The 18,447-nt window shown below is 47.0% G+C and overlaps 1 protein-coding gene across 4 annotated transcripts; it reads right to left on the reverse strand.

Moving 5' to 3' along the window:
* Window positions 1–10,618: 10,618 nt before the first annotated feature.
* On the reverse strand, window positions 10,619–18,210 carry CDC26 (cell division cycle 26). 4 transcript variants are annotated; one of them, XM_029062982.1, is made up of 3 exons: window positions 18,187–18,210; window positions 15,161–15,272; window positions 10,619–10,954 (listed from the first exon to the last, which is right to left on the reverse strand). In XM_029062982.1, the coding sequence occupies exons 2-3, from the start codon at window positions 15,239–15,241 to the stop codon at window positions 10,778–10,780; spliced, it is 258 nt and encodes an 85-aa protein (XP_028918815.1). In that variant the 5' UTR covers window positions 15,242–15,272; window positions 18,187–18,210; the 3' UTR covers window positions 10,619–10,777. The 4 variants fall into 4 exon arrangements, with proteins under 4 accessions (XP_028918815.1, XP_028918817.1, XP_028918816.1 ...); XM_029062984.2 differs by lacking the exon at window positions 18,187–18,210 and adding an exon at window positions 18,144–18,162; XM_029062983.2 differs by lacking the exon at window positions 18,187–18,210 and adding an exon at window positions 17,406–17,424.
* Window positions 18,211–18,447: the final 237 nt, after the last annotated feature.

Here is an 18,447-nt window from a genome sequence, read left to right on the forward strand (position 1 = left end):
GTTAAAAACTGAGTTTTCTGATGGCTTTGGCCAGAATTGTTTGAAGTGTTGATGTTGGGATTACTGCTCTCTGATCTCCAAGGTTGCCTCTTCCCCTTTTTGTCTGAGAATGAATGAGCAAAGCTTAAGAAGGGACATAGTCCCACCAGGGTCTCAGATAAATTGAAATAGAGTCGAAGGAGTAGCCACAGCGCACCTTACCAACCCCTCCCCCATTGTATTATGTAGTCCAGATTGTGATGTGAGCTTCTGGGGACCCTTCAGGAAACCCTCTACTCATTTTCAGCCAATAATAGTTCCTGCTCCATTGAAAGGTGCCTTACACTAGCCCTGGAAGTAGATGAGTCTTGGATTTGCAGCAGGCCTCATTTATGTAAATGCTGTAGTCACTGGACTGGGTTTCCGCCTAAAGAGAGTTACCTACAATGGAAAGTGCTGGACTTCATAATTGAACCCAACTTTTTATAGCTCAAGGCCAGGCAGCCTCCTGGCTTTGATCAAAGGGTATGAGTTACTGCCCATCCTGTAGTCAATCCATCAGTGGTATTCATTAGCACTTATTGTGTGTAGAGCACTGAAGTAAATGCTGGGGATGGTACAATAAAACAGTTGGCAAGCACATTCCCTGCTCACAATGAGCTTATAGTCCAACAACTTTTTGGACCTTTCTTTTGAGCACTGGTACTTGTATTTCCTTGTGAATGCTAGCTGGATTCTGGTATGACTCCCATTTGGGATACCGGATTCCTTGGAAGGGCCTTGATTTTTGTAGCACCATGTGAGCTGAACTGCATCTCCACAAGGCAATTAACATAAATTGTTTCCTGCTTTGTTCTCCCCCCCCACCCTCCCAGCCCCACTTAATAAGTGTGTGGTATTTATTAAGCTCTGTTGACGTAGTGGAAAGAGCATGGGCCCGGATGTTACAGGACTGGGTCCCAGCTCAGTTAATTGCTTGCTGTGTGACCTAAGGCAAGTTACTATACTTTTCTCTGTGCCTTGGTCTGCTACTTGCTTGCTGTGTCACTTTGGGCAAGTCACTTCTCTGTGCCTCAATTTCCTCAACTGTAAAATGGGGATTCAATACCTGTTATTCCCCCTAATTAGACTGAGCCCCATGTGGGACAGGGAGTGTGTCTGATGCGATTAACTTGTATCAACCCCAGCTCTCAGACCAGTGCTTGACAAATAGTAAGTGCTCAACAAAATACCATAACAATAATACTTTAAGTGATTACTATGTGCCAGGCAGTGTACTAAGCACTGGGGAAGATACAATATAAGTAGATCCTGTCTGTTCTTAGTCCAAACTACCTCCCCCATGAACTTCATGATCCAGGCTAACAAACTTGATGTCTGCTGTGGTGTTAGGTATTCTCAGGTATCCAGGGCAAAGGAGGCAAAATGCAGTTACTTTGCTTCTCCAGGGAAAAAACAGCTAAAAACTAGAAAGTGCTATGCATTTCCAATGCTCAGGCTGGAGAAAGTTGGCCTGGATTTAAACTCTGGTGTAAATCCAAGCAGTGTCTTGGAAGTAATAAATTCTCCATCCTCCCAACAATCCAGATTGAACTGGGCTTCTCACAAATGTAAATAAGCAGTTTATTTTGCCACTCCTGAATTCTATAGACCTCAGTTTTTGGTTTGTCAGTTTTGCTAATTCGTAGAAGCAATCTATGATTACTAGCCTGTCTCCCCGTATGTGTGCTTCTGGAACTGCCTGAGTCATTCACAGGATTTTGATGCAACTCTTATTTTGAGTTAACAGATCTTTTCAAAGGGTCAGAATACCATGGGTCTGGGAGTCAAATTCAAAGGACCTGAATTAATAATAATAATAATAATGTTGGTATTTGTTAAGTGCTTACTATGTGCAGAGCATTGTTCTAAGCGCTGGGGTAGACACAGGGGAATCAGGTTGTCCCACGTGGGGCTCACAGTTTTCATCCCCATTTTCCAGATGAGGGAACTGAGGCACAGAGAAGTTAAGTGACTTGCCCACAGTCACACAGCTGACAATAATAATAATAATGTTGGTATTTGTTAAGCGCTTACTATGTGCCGAGCCTGAGTCATTCACAGGATTTTGATGCAACTCTTATTTTGAGTTAACAGATCTTTTCAAAGGGTCAGAATACCATGGGTCTGGGAGTCAAATTCAAAGGACCCGAATTAATAATAATAATAATGTTGGTATTTGTTAAGCGCTTACTATGTGCAGAGCACTGTTCTAAGTGCTGGGGTAGACATAGGGGAATCAGGTTGTCCCACGTGGGGCTCACAGTCTTAATCCCCATTTTACAGATGAGGTAACTGAGGCACAGAGAAGTTAAGTGACTTGCCCGCAGTCACACAGCCAACAAGTGGCAGAGCTGGGATTTGAACTCATGACCTCTGACTCCAAAGCCCGTGCTCTTTTCCACTGAGCCACGCTGCTTCTCTTCTAAGTCCTGGCTCTGCCACTTGTCCACCATGTGACCTTAGGTAAGTCACTTTACCTTTCTGGGCCTCAGTTACCTCATCTGTAAAATGGGGATTAAGACTGTGAGCCATCGTGTGGTACAAGGACTGTGTCCAACCCAATTTCCTTGTATGCCTGGCACATAGTAAGCACTTAACAAATGCCACAATCATAATTATTATATCTTCCTTTGTGCGGCTCTGTAGAATAGGCTGAAAAAACCTAGACTGAGTACAATAAGTACACAGCTCAAATTTATTCCATTGGCCATGGGGCAATTCCATTCATTTATTCAGTTGAATTTATTGAGTGCTTAATGTGTGCAGAGCAATGTACTGAGTGCTTAGGAGAGTACAATACAACAGTAAACAAACACATTCCCTGCTCACAACAAGTTTACAGTCCGGGGGGCTGATCCTCCAATTCTGAAGTAGCCAGCCATTTCATCGTTGAGTAATGTTAAGGTCTTGATTAACTTCTCAGGGCAAATAGATCTCTTCCCCTATATTTGACATACTGCATAGATTCAGGCGAAACTGAAGGTCTGAAGATCAGTAGAGAGAAGGATCATAGCCTAGTGAAAAGAGGTGTGGGCCTGGGTGTGTAGACCTGAATTCTAATTCTGGCTCTGCCACGTGCCTGCTGTGTGACCTTGGGTAAGTCACTTAAGTTCTCTGTTCAAGTTTCCTCATCTGTAAAAAAGGGATTCAGTACCTATTCTCCATCCTATGTAGACTGAACCCCATTTGGGACCTAATTATCCTGTATCTACCCCAGCGCTTATTGTCACAATTATCATCAATTGTACTTCCCACCCTTTATCATGGATTTTGGGACCTGGATCTTACATAAATGCTGTTTCCAATGTGAATTTAACAATTCCATTTTAGTGCCATATTGTGACAAGACAGGGTCACAAAGTCCTGGACGACTACTTAAGCAGTGTCCATATCATCACACCTTCCGTGGTTAGGACACAAGAATAGAGGACATCTAACTGCTCTAAATTTAACTAAAATGGGGAAACTTAAGAAGGTGGACAGAAGAAATTTTTGAGACATGATCTAGCGCACAGGACAAGTCAGCCAGGAGTGCCGTCATCAAAGACGGGGTGACTCTTAGGGAGCATTTTCAGAAAATCATGAAATTGAAAGGGAGAAATGAAAATGCCAGATGCTGAGTAATAAATCAGCAGTGCTCTAAGGGACAATCCTGATAAGGAGTAGAAGGGATTATTGGTCACACTTTGATCTTATTGACATACACTGATTAAAATCTTAGTGTCATCATCAAATCTGAAGGGTAACTAGATATCTACTGTATAGAGGCACAATCAGCTGGGGTCATTTGCTCACTGTTAAGTCCTTTTAGCAGCAGAGTTAGAAACTTAGAAATGGTTTTGTTTAGCTAGCTGCAAATCCCACTTTCTTTTCAATTTTTCAGGCACGCACTTCATCTGCTAGTGGTTCTTTCAAGCTGTAGTTGCAGCATTGGAAAATAAACATGACTTGGTTTTACAGGTTTTCTGGACCTCCCACAGGGTCATGCAAGAGTCCATCCTGGAAAAATTGAGTCTATGTAGGACAGGAAGATAAACACAAAGGGAAAACCATGTCAGATTTGTCTTCTCTGGAATAAGCCTGGCCTGAGATTTATATGATAATCTAATTGGCTAGTGATCCCTTAGCCCACCTTTCTAGAAAGGCACATAAATAACTGTGTTGAGTGTCTTGGCAACCGAAGTTGGTGACTACATGCAAACCTAGCCATTACCTCCCTCCCCACGCCTTCCGATCCACATTAGAGGATCAGATAAGCAGCATGGCCCAGTCAAAAGAGCACAGGCTTGGGAGTCAGAAACCCGGTTCTAATTCCAACTCTGCCACTTGACTGCTGCGAGACCTTGGGCAAATCACTGAACTATCTGTGCCTCAGTTACCTCATCTGTAAAATGGAGATTAAGACTGTGAGCCCCACATGGGACATGGATAACGTCCAACCTGATTCGCTTGCATCTATACCAGTGCTTAGTAGTGTCTGGCACATAGCAAGTGCTTAAATAACATTTAAAAAAAAATCCACCAATCTCCTCCAGCCTACAAGTGGTTTTGATTTCACAATTGGCCCAAGGATAGGGATGATTTCTAGGAAGTCAGATTTCTTTCCCAAACCCAGGGACACTCCAATGCTGACCAGCCATGTCAAGCCAGCATGTGCCCCCTCTTAGTTAACCACACATGCAAGGGAAAGCAAGCCCAACACAGGAAGGTATGGGACCAAATCACGTGCTGAACACAGGGATTCTCCTTTCATCAAGCAATTCCTTCAGACAGCCAGTACTAGGGCAATAAACAGTCCTCTGTTTGCAGCAGTGGGTGTGGCTGCCCTCTCTGGTAAAGCAGTAGTAAAATGCAGATTTGATCATCCCTACAGCCACAGGAAACCAGTATTAGTATTCCTAAAACTTGCAAGGCGCAAGGCGTGGGTTTTAATCCGCTTCTCAGAGATTTAAATGGACCCTAACATTCTCCCACAGTCTTTCAAGGCTCTTCCCAAAACAAGAGGTCCAGAACCACACGCTAGCAGAGTTAGGACTCCTGTCCCACCAGTTAGGTTACCTGAAGGAGTGGGTTCCCTCTCCCCAGGATGTGGATACTATATGACATTTAAGAATGCTCAGTCTAGATGGGCATTGTCTGTGGCACTGAACAAAACACAGGGACTGTGTCTGTTATATTCTACTGTCCCAAGCGCATAGTACAGCACTCTGCACACCATAACAGCTCAATAAATACAACTGACTGACACAGGCACCTTGTCCACCTGCCTCGGAACCGAAACTACTAAACTCGACACACTACCGTGGCAGCTTCAGCTACAGTTGACAGAACTAACTCCCTTCATCCTCACCGGTATTTATCGAATGCTTTGTGTGTAGAGCACTATACTAAGAGCTTCCATCTCAGCCCCACACTTGTCACCAGCATTGTAGGGTCACCAGATGGGTTCTTTCCAAATGCTTTTTCCCCAGAGTCTCTGAGGGCCAGATGTGTTCAGTGTTTTGTTTGTATTTTGGTTTTTTATGGTATTTGTTAAGCAGATATAAGATACTCTGGTTGGACATAGACTCTTCCCACATGGGACTCACGGTATAAGTAGTAGGGAGTAGGATTTTATCCCCACTTTACAGAGGTGAAAACTGATTTGCCCAAGGTCAGACAGAGCCAGGATTTCTTACTCTCAAGCCCATGGTGTTTCCGTTAGGCCCTGCTGCCTCCTAGAAGTCCAAGAGTTAAAGTCTAGAGTCCCTTGAGCGAGTATGAGGGTGGTGTGGCCAGACAAAAAGGTGCAGGTAAACTTCCGTCAACTTTTGGAAGTAGAAGGCTCGAGGGCTTCTTGTTCTAGTTAACCTTGACTGACTGGCTGAGCGTTGGCAGCAATCTGATAACAATAGTAATAATAATAATAATAGCAGCATTTATTAAGCACTTACTATGTGCCATGAACTCTACTAAGCCCTGGGGTGGATACAAGCAAATTGGGTTGGGCACAGTTCCTGTGTCACACAGGGCTCACAGTCCCCATTTTACAGATGAGGTAACTGGGGCCCAGAGAAGTGAAGTGACTTACCCAAGGTCACCCAGCAGACAAGTGACAGAGCTGAGGTTAGAACTCAGGTTCTTTTGACTCCCAGGCCCAGGACCTATCCACTAGGCCACACTGCTGCTCATGCTGCCGAACCCCTGTCCAGGTGCAGAGCTGGGGTGGGGCGCAGCAAGAATGAGTCGAGTGAGGGAAACACGGGTGTTATTTGATTTGGGGGTTGACAAGAAGGACATAGTAGTAAGAGCATCTGGGTCTTTTATCTGCCTCTAATCCTTCATGGACAAAGCCTGTGAATTTAAGATATAAGCAATGCAGTTTGCAGTGAGGAAATGAACTGGAGACACACTAATGGGAGAAATTTCCCTCATAGAAACAAATTCATTATTCTTCATGTGTAAACATGCACACTAGCAAATGAAACATACTAGGATACACATTAGGGCACTTTTCCAAATCTCCCAAGATCTTTTGGAACACCTCCATTACCCCATAGGAACTACCTTCTCCATACCTTCCCAGAGGATGGCCAAGATCTCTAAGACAATTCAGAGCTCAGGGCCAGCACCTGGGAATGGCATGGTGGGAACGGTTTCATGCTCTCTCCATTGGATGCTGTCTACCTAGGGAGGCCCTATCAAATCTGAGTCTTGGCCCAGTCCTCTTCTTCCCCATGACTCTTCACTGTCTTTCGTGGTTTTCTGCCAACTCTGTTGTATAGTACTCTCCCAGGTGCTTAGTACAGTATTCTGCACAAAATAAGTGATCAACAAATACCACTGATTGACTGATTCTACCAAGCTCACTGAAGGTCTCACTTTATTCCCTGGAAGAGATTTTGGGCCCAAAGCCTTATACTGTTTCTAATAATAATAATAATGGCATTTTTAAGCACTTACTATGTGCAAAGCACTGTTCTAAACCCTGGGGGGGATATAAGGCGATCAAGTGGTCCCACGTGGGGCTCACAGTCTTAGCCCCCATTTTACAAATGAGGTAACTGAGGCACAGAGAAGTTAAGTGACTTGGCCAAAGTCACCCAGCTGACAAGTGGCAGAGTAGGAATTAGAACCCATGACCTCTGACTCCCAAACCTGGGCTCTTTCCACTGAGCAACACTGCTTCTCTAGACCTCACAGAGTTCCTAACCCCTTCATGGTTGTAGAAGGAGGGCCAATTCCACTACTCCACCAGGGGAAAGTGTGCCGAAAATTTCCTCCATCGGCCTCCCAGAGTCCTCTAGGCCTTGACCATGTTGTAAGTGAGCTGGGAACCCCTTCCCCACCACTTTACTAACTTAGGTTGTGAAACCCCTTGAACACGGTTTCTGGGGACTCCTGCCATTGCACCCTTGTGCCTACCTATGCTTTTATTGGACATTTTCCTTGCCCCTCCATTCTACCTCCATTTTCCTTGCCCCTCCATCCAGTTCTACCTCCCCTGTGTCCCCTTGCTCCTCCATCAAGAACAAATTCAAAAGAAGAACTGCACCAAAAGAGAAAAGTCAATTTGACTTCTGTGCCTTCTCTATTTGACATTATGCCTTATTCTATAGATGTCCTTGTTAATATTGTTCATTTTAAATTGTAAGTTCCCTGAGAGCAGTAGTATTGTTACCGTTTTTCTGTTTAGAGCCTTATAGTTCCCTGATCATAAAGTAGAATAAATACTTTAATTCTGTTTTCGTCAATCTTGTGAGATTCATGTTTCGTTACCTTTAGTATCAACTTCCAGTGAAGATACTGAATTAATCTTGTTAGGAAGAAGAAAGGAGAGAAGTCCAAAAAAAACTCAACACGAGAATATGTCATTTTAGAAAATGCAGCTGAAAGAATGCAGCTGAAGTAAAATAGGCAAAAATAAATATACAAACAAAAGGTGAGGTTTCAAACCACAAAATACACTGCCTGGTTAACTGCCAGGTGAAAAGAGGCCACTGTGGGGAAAAGTCATTCCTTCCTTCACAAATGGAAACCTCATCTGAATGAGGAGAAGGAAGTCCACAAAGAAATAAAAAGGTCAGGAACAAAGGGGAAATTAAGAGGGAGAAAAAGGAGTATTGCCAAAGCTAACAACAAAAGATTTTTCAAATATATCCGAAGAAGGAAGCTGGCTAGGGAATCAGTGGGGCCATTTGATGACTGTGCAATAAAAGTTGCCTTTGGGCATGAAAAGGAGATGGCTGAGAAGCTCAATAAATTCTCCAGTTCACTCTGCCCAGGAACTGAACATTCCCTCATCCAGTCTGTTTTTGGTAACAGACAGGTCAGGGAAACTGGATTAAACTGTGACCATGCCCAGTTTCAGACCAAACTTACAGAAGTTAACAAATCACCAAAGCTGAATGGCACCCAATCAAACCTTCTGAAGGAACTGGTTGGAAAGTTGAGGAATTCCTGGTGAAAACATGCAACCTACCATTACAAAAGACCAATGAACCAGACTGGCAAATCATCAAAATAATGCCCCTAAAAAGAAGGGATCCAGGGACAGTTCTAGAAATTATAAACAAGTGAATCTCACTTCTCTAACTGGAAAATTAGTTGAAGGGCAGGACTCATGCCTACCAACCTGACTGTACTAACCTTTCCCAAACACTTTCAGTGTTCTACACATATTGAGTGCTCAATAAAGACTATTGATTAATTGATTAAAATCTGTAATTAAGTTTTGGGTCAGTAATGGGATAAAGGGCAACCTAGATGCTGAGAAGAAAAATTTTCCCTCACTCAAACTTTTGGAGTTCTGTGAAGGGGTCAATAGGTATCTGGACAAAGGAAAACATAATGTATTAAGATTTTTTTAAAAAGTCTCTGACAAGGTTTAGTATAAATAAACTGAGTTGTCATGGTTATTGCTTATTTGGATTATTTTTCCTAAGGGGTGCTTACCTTTTGCTTGCTCGTTTTGTAAATTCATCTGCCATTTTGGGGCCCACTCTATTCTCAGTTTATCTCAGTTTGTCCCCCCTCTACCCAGGTTTCACCCCCTGGAGGATTTCCTCCTCAACCCCTCTTACTTACTGAAGCAATGGGACACCAAAAAGTAAGTGTTTGGTCCTCACTGTATCTCCTGTCTTTTAGCAAATTTTCTCTTCAGTGAATCTACATGGGTTATACGTGTGAGCCAGGAAGTCTGGACTACCTGTGATCTGCAGCCTGGGTTCATGTTAAACTGAAATCTGCTGCCCTCTTGGTTGCCCCTGGTCAGCTTATCTCGTAGGCACTTCAACTCATTGGAAATGGAGGCTACACCCTGGAAGGGTGGAACATAGGAGGAGCAAGATTATGACTTAGAGAACATGATTTAGAGAAGCAGCATGGCCTCAAGTGGCTACAGCATGGACCTGGGGGTCAGAAGGATCTGGGTTCTATTCCTGGCTCTATCACTTGTCTGTGTGACTTTGAGCAAGTCACATTACTTCTCTGCGCCTCGGTTACCTCATCCGCAAAATGGGGATTAAGACTGAGCCCCATGTGACTGTGGACTGTGGCCAATCTAATTAGTTTTTATCTGCCCCAGTGCTTAGTACAGTGCCTGGCACAAAGGAAGTCCTTAATAAATACCATAAATAAAAAGTTGGGTGTGGTTGTTGGGGAGATCTAATAGATAAAGACGAAAAAGGGACAGGGGTTGTCAATAAACAAGAGTTAGGGCCACATCTCTAGCCAGCGTCTGGTCCTAGCCAGGCTGATATCCCAGTTGACTAATTCAAAACCTCATTTGTTTCGTTAACTGGCTCTGGCACTCTTCATCCCGCTGGGTGTCAATGACATTTTTAAAACGCCAAGAAAGCTGAAAAAACTGAATCCTAACTATCTCGCATCCTTAAAAAGCCAGTGGTTTTCACTAGATCCTCCTGGTGAGCTGGTGGGGCCAGATCAACCCTCCAGCTCTTTTAGGGGGGAAAGAGTAGGAAACGGTCAGTGTGGAAACCCTGTTTCTCCTCCTTCTCCTCCTCCTTCTCAGCTGCTCAGATATCCAGGGGACATGGACACTACCATACCTGGGGAAAAGAAAACTCCAGGTACGGTACCCATCTCTTTTCCCTTTCTCTCCCACACCCACTGGACTAGTTTCTACAAGACCTGGCACCCAGATCCTCCTGCCTATTTGAGTCTGCAGGATACTCTGCCTTCCCTGAAAGCACATTGCATCAGTGATCGGAAAGGCCCCAGGTCTTCTGGCCTCTGAAAAGAAGCGTAGCCTCATGGAAAGAGCCTGGGACTGGGAATCAGAGAACCTGGGTTCTTACCTCGGCTCTGCCACTTGCTTGATGTGTGATGCTGGGCAGGTCACTTGAATTCTCCGGACCTCAGTTTCCTCATCTGCAAAATGGGGATTCAATACTTGTTCTCCCCACTACTTAGACTGAGCCCCATGGAGGCTGGGGATGGTATATCTACCCCAGTGCTTTGTACAGTATTTGGTACATACTGTTTTTATCATTATTGTTGTTAGATGTTCTGCTTTTGACATCTGCAGGCAGTCCAGTCAATCTCTTCAGATTTTTGGTTCAATGCAAGGTTTCTTATATTTTCCTCTTTGGCTCCATCAAGTTTTCCAAAATACTTTTATTTTGAAGGAAAAGGGCAGCTGCCCTGCTGAACTTCTGGAAACAAGAATCAAATGCTCCAGACCTTAGCTGGTGTTCAAATTCTGCCCTCCCGGTCCTCAAACACACAAGTGAAACACTTGTTGCGAGCCTCAGAGCTAAAACTCAAAGTTCCCGAACTGGGATGAGCGGTTGTTCGGTTTGGGCTGAGGTTTGTAGCCGATCCGGTCGTTGATCATCTGCTCTCTGCTCTTGTGGTCACTGCTCAGTCCGATGGCTCCTTCTCCATCGCTGGCCCCGACCACGTCCACCTCCTCCCTCTGTTTCTTGCGCATCTGAAAGAAAGGGGGGATTAGGTGCAAGCCAGCACTCTGGGGCCCACCTCACGGCACACGGATCAACAAGGGATTGACAAAGGTTAACCCTGAGCCCCCTGGATTAGGGTCTCCATCAGACGGGAACAGGTTTCTACTGGGTCAGCACAAACAGGTAACATCTGGTGGGAACGGGCAGGAAAAAGGAACCTAGCAATCAAATGTTTGCCCAACTGAGGTTTGAGGGCTGAGGGAAGACCAGCGGAACCAGGACAGGACTTGCCCAAGGTCACACAGCAGACAAGAGGCGGAGCTGGGATTAGAACCCAGCTTCTTGAACTGGTTGTGGTCTTGACACCAACGCACGCTACCCACACTGGGCTGACTTGACTACAGGGCAGGGTAGTATGCTGGGGGATTTGCCAAAGCTTGCTGGACTGTTCCTAAGGAGGTCTACCTCCCCTGTTAATTGTACACGTTTATTGGCCACGCTGACTCAGGCAGCCAGCTGTCTCACTGGAATCAAAGTTCCACTGATTATCTTAATGAGACTCTTTACGAAGCTTCCAACTGCCTGTAAGGCTCACCCTCAATAGGGGGCTGGCATGGTGAGACTTTTTTAAAAACAGAAAAATGATCAGTCAATGGTATTCATTGAGCATTTACTCTGTGCAGAGGGCTGTACTAAATGCTTGGGAGAGTACAATACAAAGGACTGGGCAGACACATTCCCTGCCCACAAGTATTTGATCAAGTAATGGTATTTGTTGAGCACTTACTATGTGCAGAGCACTGTACTAAGCATTTGGAGGAATATGACAGTTAATACAACAAGAAGCTTACAGTTTAGAGAGTGAGCTTACACCTAGGGAATGATGGTGATGTTTAAAACAAGTTTTAGCCCTTAAGGAGTCTGCAAGTGTTCAGTTAATCAATTTTTAAATATGTGGCTGAAGCTATGGATAATAAAACATGCTCATTCACTGCAGCAGTCATCTCTTTAGAACTCACTTGAAATATTAAACAAAGAAGAACTTGAATTCCTGCAGCACCTTTCCTCTGAAGAGTTCAAAGCTCTTGATTCTTCTATGCTCAGGAGGCAAGCAGAGCAAGGGTCTGGGAGTCAGAAGAACCTAAGTTCTAATCCTGGCTCCACCACTTGTCTGTGTGACCTCGGGCAGGTCACTTCACTTCTCCGTTAAAATGGGGGTTAAGATTGCAAGCCCCCTCATGTGGGACCTGGACTGCGTCCCCAACCTGATTAACTTGCATCTGCCCCAGTGCTTAATTCAGTGCCTGGCACATAGTAAACACTTAAATGCCATAAAAAAGAGAAGCTGAGGGCCGGCTGCAAGCTCCCGCAGCTCCCGGCTGTCCCGGGCAGCCGAGTCTAAACGTGGGGAAAGCGTGGGGAGGCTTGGGGACCCCCGCTAGACCTCCTTTCTACCTGTATAACCATTGAGAAAACCAGGGTCCCAGGAGGGCATGAAACACCAAACTGGCCACACGGCTGGAGAGGGAGGCTTAGGCTGTAGGACGGGAAGTTGCCGAGGCACTTATTACCTTGGCCTCGTGAAAAACCCATGGTGCAAAACTGTCTTCATGCACTGTCCTTCCCGGAGGGGGTAAGCGCCACCCAGGCTGTTCTGGAACGAGCGAGCGTAAGCGGGGCGGGTCAAAGTCCATCGGCAGGCATGGAGGCAATTATAGGCGATGGGGCCCTCGAGGGGACTCAGCCCTCCTCAGACACACATGCTGGGGAAGGGGAAGGGAGAGTGGGAATGGCATAGAAGAGCCACGGGAAGAGAGAGAGTAGAAAGGGAGAAGCAGCGTGGTTTAGTGGCTAGAGCACGGGCCTGGGAGCCAGAAGGTCATGGGTTCTAATCCCTGCACTGCCACATGTCTGCTGTGTGACCTTGAGCAAATCTATTCACTTCTCTGAGCCTCTGTTCCCTCATCTGTAAAATGAGGATTAAGAGTGTGAGCCCTGTGTGGGACAGGGAATGTGTCCAACCTGACTAACTTGAATCTACCCCAGCATTTAGAACAATGCTTATCACATAGTAAATGCTTAACAAGTACCATAATAACTATTATTACAGCCACGACGGGAAGAAAAAGAGCAGAAACAGGAGTGAGAAACTCAAGACAAGGGAGGAGAAGGAGGGGGAAGAGGAGGAGGAGAAAGGGGAAGAGGAGGGGTGGGGGGGGTAGAGGAGGAGATTTTCTCCTGAGACATTGCTCCCTCTTACTGAACAAATATGGCAATAACAACCCCGAGGACGGAGTCTTTGCCTACCTCTGGTCTTCACCATGCCCGTCTTCCTCCACAGTCAATCTATTAGCCGATCGATGGAACTTCTTGAGCACTTACAACATGCAAAGCACTCTATTAAGCACTTGGGAGAATACAACGGAGCTGGCAGATATGATCTCTGCCCACAGGGAGTTTACAGATAAGACACATTCATGTTGCAAAGGAGTTTTAGAAAAGCAGCATGGGTGGCATGGCCTAGTGTAAAGAGCCCAGGCCTGGAAGTCAGCGGGACATGCATTCTAATCCTGGCTTTACCACTTGTCCGCTGTGTGTGACCCTGGGCAAGTCACTTCACTTCTCTGCGCCTCAGTTACCTCATCTGTAAAATGGGAATTAAGTCTGTGATCCCCATCTGGGACAGGGATAAGCGTGATCATCTACCCCAGTGTTTAGTACAGTTCCTGGCACACAGTGATTAACAACAACAGAAGTCCCCAGACCATCTTATAAAGCAGCAGTTGTGTGGGAGCAGCAATGCTGAGCCTGGGAATGGTGAGACTCCTGGATCTCCCCTCTTCTCCATTCTCTCCTGCCCCACCACTGCCGATTCCTCCTTTCTCCTCCTGGTATCCTCTTTTGAGGGTCTCCCTCTTTCTTCCTCCCCTTCTTTCCCAATTCTTTCTCCTCATCGGTTCCTTCCCAAATGGAGCTGTTGGTGAAGTCGAGGGCAAATCAGCATAGGGCCATGGGGCAGAGCAGATGAGAGAGAGATGTAGGGCAGCCTGGTTAGATGGGAAGACAGGGGCCTGGCAGCGGAGGGCAAAGTATCACAAAGGGAAAGGGACTGTCAATACATGCGATGCCAGCAAAAAAAATCAAATGAAAAGAGGACTGGGAGTTAGCCAGGTTCCTTCCAGGCTAGTGGCATGAAATCGATAAATCAATGGCATTTACTGAGCGCCTACTGTGGGCAGAGCACTATACTAAGTGCTTGGGGAAGTACAATATCCTCCCAAGTGCTTAGAGCAGTGCTCTGCCCACAGTAAGGGCTCAATAAATGCCACTAACTGACTAATTGATAAGTATGTTCCCTTCCCGTGAGGAAAAGCTGCAAGGGAAGCACCGTGGCCTAGTGGAAAGAGCATAAGCTCTGCCACTTACCTGCCGGATGACCTTGGACAAGTCACTTCATGTCCTCAAATATAAAATGGGGACTTGAGAACTGTTTGCCCTCCCACTTAAACAGTGTAAGGCACCATGTAGAGCAGGGACTGTGTCCATCCTGACAATCTCGTACCTACCTCATACTCAGATGCATAACAAGCGCCTACCAAATGGCTTTATTATTACAAATAATAATTATTAAATGATATTATTAATAATAATAACTGTGGCATTTGTTAATTGTAAGCACTTACTATGAGCCAAATACCGTTCTCTAAGCACTGGGGTAGATACAAGGTAATCAGGTTGGACACAATCCCTGTCCCACATGGAGTTCACAGTCTTCATCCCCATTTTATAGATGAGGTAACTGAGATCCAGAGAAGTGAAGCGACTGGCTCAAGTTCACACAACAGATGTGTAATAATAATTGTCATATTTGTTAAACTCTTATTATAAGCCCAAGCACTGTTCTAAGTGCAGGGGTAGATACAAGGTAGTCAGGGCTGACACAGTCCCCAACCTACACGGGTCTCATAGTCTTAATCGTCATTTTCCAGATGAGGAACTGAGGTCCAGAGAAGTGAAGTGACTTGCCCAAGGTCACAGAGCAGACATGTGTCAGAGTCTGGATTAGAATCCAGGTTCTCTAACTCCCAGGCCCATGCTCTTTCCACTAGGCCACGCTGAAGATAATTGGTGGGTTTGGCTCCCCTGCAGAATGCCCACTCCTTGGCGGCCCTGCTGGCTCGGGCTCCCTGAGCCCCTCGGCCTGGCTTCTGCTGGGGCCCAGGTTTCAGCCTCACCTCCAGGTCCTTCCGAATGCTCTCAAACTCCTCGATGTCATCCAGCTTCAGCTCTAGGCGGGTGGGCTTCCGGCGCAGCATCCTGGAACTGCAGCCTGTCCGCTCCTGCACGCTGAAAAACAGGAGCCACGGCACTTGTGTCACCGTGGGGCTTGGGCTGGGCACCACCCCTGCCCAAAACACCTCTGCCCGGGGCCCTCCGGCTGCTCATTTCTGTCCATTGGTCCCAGCTACCAGACCTCCGCTCCCTCTGCTCACGTGCCCCTCTGTGTTTGAGGTCAGATCTCTCAGGGCTTTCCTGAGAAGTCAGTCCCGATCAAAGCTGAGAAGAGTGGCTTCCCATTAGCCCAAATTAGGGAGAAGGCCAGTGAGCGGGCTACCTCCAACGGTTCCTACCTGCCAAGCCTTGTGGACCCAGGACCAGGAGGCAGGAGACCAGGAGGCCAGTTCCAGCAGGCCGCCTGCCTAACTGGTAATCTTGGACAAGTCACTTAACCTCTTGGGGCCTGCGTCTCCTCATCTGTAAAAGGGGAATCAAATATTGGTTCTACCTCCCTCTTGGAGAATGGGGCAGAGGCTGTGTTCGATCTGACACGCCTTCTATCTATCTCTGTGCTTGTCACAGGGCTTGACCCATACTAAGTGCTTGATAAAGTCCATCGGTATTATTTCAGCTGCGATAGGAAGTCGTCTTTCCTTCCTTTTTCCTGGGGAATCCCGGCCATTATCGAGTACCTCTTCAGATCTAGGAAAGCGATGCTTCCGCCCAGCAGAAGCCTTGCTGTGACAACTCTTGTGTTAGTTTTACAACAGGTCTGAACTGAACTGCCGGCAAGTGCACTCATTCCTACCTTCCCCCTCTGAGACAGAGCAAACAATCAAAGCAGGCACCTCAGGCTCTTGGACATTCATCACATTCACCCATTATGATAACTGTGGGAGTTAAGTCCTAAGTGTCACGCACTGTATTGAGCGCCCGGGGTAAATGCAAGATAACCAGGTCCCATGTGAGGCCCACAATCCAAGTATTATTATGGTACTTGTTAAGCACTTACTATGCGCCAAGCACTCTTCTAAATGCTGGGATAGATGCAAGTTAATCCTGTTGGACTCAGTCCTTATCCCACATGGAGCTCCCAGTCAACTAGGAGGTAGAATAGCAGCATGGAAAGCAGTATGGCCTAGTGGATAGAGCCCAGGCCTGGGAGTTAGAGACCTGGGCTCTAATCCCGGGTGCGCCTCTGGTCTGCTGCGTGACCTTGGGCAAGTTGCTTAACTTCACTGTGTCTCAGTTACCTCATCTGTCAAATGAGGTAACTAAGAGAAGCAGCTTGGCTCAGGGGAAAGAGCACAGGTTGGGAGTCAAAGGTGGGTTCTAATCCCGGCTCTGCCACTTGTCAGCTGTGTGACAGTAGGCAAGTCACTTCACTTCTCGGTGCCTCAGTTACCTCATCTGTAAAATGGGGATTAAGACTGTGAGCCTCCTGTGAGACAACCTGATTACCCTGTATCTACACCAGCGCTTAGAACAGTGCTCAGCACATAGTAAGCACTTAGCAAATACCAAATTTATTATTATTATGAGGATTAAGACTGAGAGCCCAACTGTGTCCAACCTTATACCCAATTTAGAACTTAATATCATGCCTGACACAGAGTAAGCACTTAAGTTCCCTCTAAACTGTAAGCTCATCATGGGCAGGGAATGAGTCTGCTAATTCTGTTGTCCTGTAGAGCAGTGCTCTGCACATAGTAAGCACTCAATAAACACCACGGATGGATGGATTAAAAAAAAAAATTAAAAAGCGACTGGTATGGAACCCCCATTTGACAGACGAGGGAACTGAAGCACAGAGAAGTTAAGTGACTTGTTCAAAGTCACACAGCAGACAAGTTGAAGAGCCAGGATGAGAACCCAAATCCCCTGACTCCCAGACCCGAGCTCTCTTTACCATGCCACACCTAGCGGATCAATCAACGGGATTCACTGAGCCCTTCCTGTTTGCAGAGCACTATATTAAGCGCTTAGGAGAGAACGGTGAAAGAGCGTTGGGAGACACGTTCCCGGCGGGTAGGAGGCTCACAGTCTAGAGGGGATGGAGGCCCATTCCCCGAAGACCATCGACCTGGGCCATTCGTGCATTCATTCCTATGTATTGGGCGCTTACGGTGTGCAGGGCACCGTACTAAGCGCTTGGTAAAGTACAAGAGAGCAACAACAAAGGTGGACCACCCCCGTTCTCACCTATCCCGCCGTCGACCCCTGGGCCACGTCCTCCCGCCGTCCTGGAATGCCCTCCCTCCTCACCTCCGACAAACTAATTCTCTTCCCCTCTTCAAAACCCTACCTAGAGCTCACCTCCTCCAAGAGGCCTTCCCAGGCTGAGCTCCCCTTTTCCCTCTGCTCCCTCTCTACCCCCCTTCACCTCCCCTCAGCTAAGCCCCCTTTTCCCCCCTTTCCCTCTGCTCCTCCCCCCAGGACTGTACTCATCCGCTCAACTGTTTACATTTTCATTACCCTATTTATTTGTTAATGAGATGTACATCACCTTGATTCTATTATTTTGTTAATGAGATGTACATCGCCTTGATTCCATTATTTTGTTAATGAGATGTACATCCCCATGATTCTATTTATTTGCTATTGTTTTACTGAGATGTTCATCCCCTCGATTCTATTTATTGCTATTGAAATTGTCTGTCCGTCTCCCCCGATTAGACTGTAAGCCCGTCAAACGGCAGGGACCGTCTCTATCTGTTACCGACTTGTTCATTCCAAGTGCTTAGTCCAGTGCTCTGCACATAGTAAGCGCTCAAGAAATACTACTGAATGAATGAAGGCGCTCTCAGCCAGCTGCCCGTCCTGGCTGGGCCGGTCCCGGCCCGGTCCTTGAGCCCCTGGAGGAGAGATGTTTGTTTAGGATGAACCCCCGCCGGTCCGGGTCCGGAAGCGGGAGGGAACGTGCGGGGCCCGGCCACCCACCCGGCCCGGGCCGCAGCCCGCCCGCTCCCGCCGCGGCACCTACCGCTCCTCCGCAGGGACTACAACTCCCGGCCTGCCCCGCGCCCCCTCCCGCCTCGCCTCCATCTCCCGGCAGGCCCCGCGCCTCGCCCCGCCCGCAGACTACAGCTCCCGGCCTGCCCCGCGCCGCCCCCTCCCGCCTCGCCTGTATCTCCCGGCCTGCCCCGCACCCCCCCACCCCCCGCCTCGCCTGTATCTCCCGGCCTGCCCCGCGCCCCCTCCCGCCTCGCCTCTATCTCCCAGCAGGCCCCGCGCCTCTCCCCGC

This window comes from Ornithorhynchus anatinus, chromosome 4 (assembly GCF_004115215.2).
Source record: "Ornithorhynchus anatinus isolate Pmale09 chromosome 4, mOrnAna1.pri.v4, whole genome shotgun sequence".
Classification (NCBI taxonomy): Eukaryota; Metazoa; Chordata; class Mammalia; order Monotremata; family Ornithorhynchidae; genus Ornithorhynchus; species Ornithorhynchus anatinus.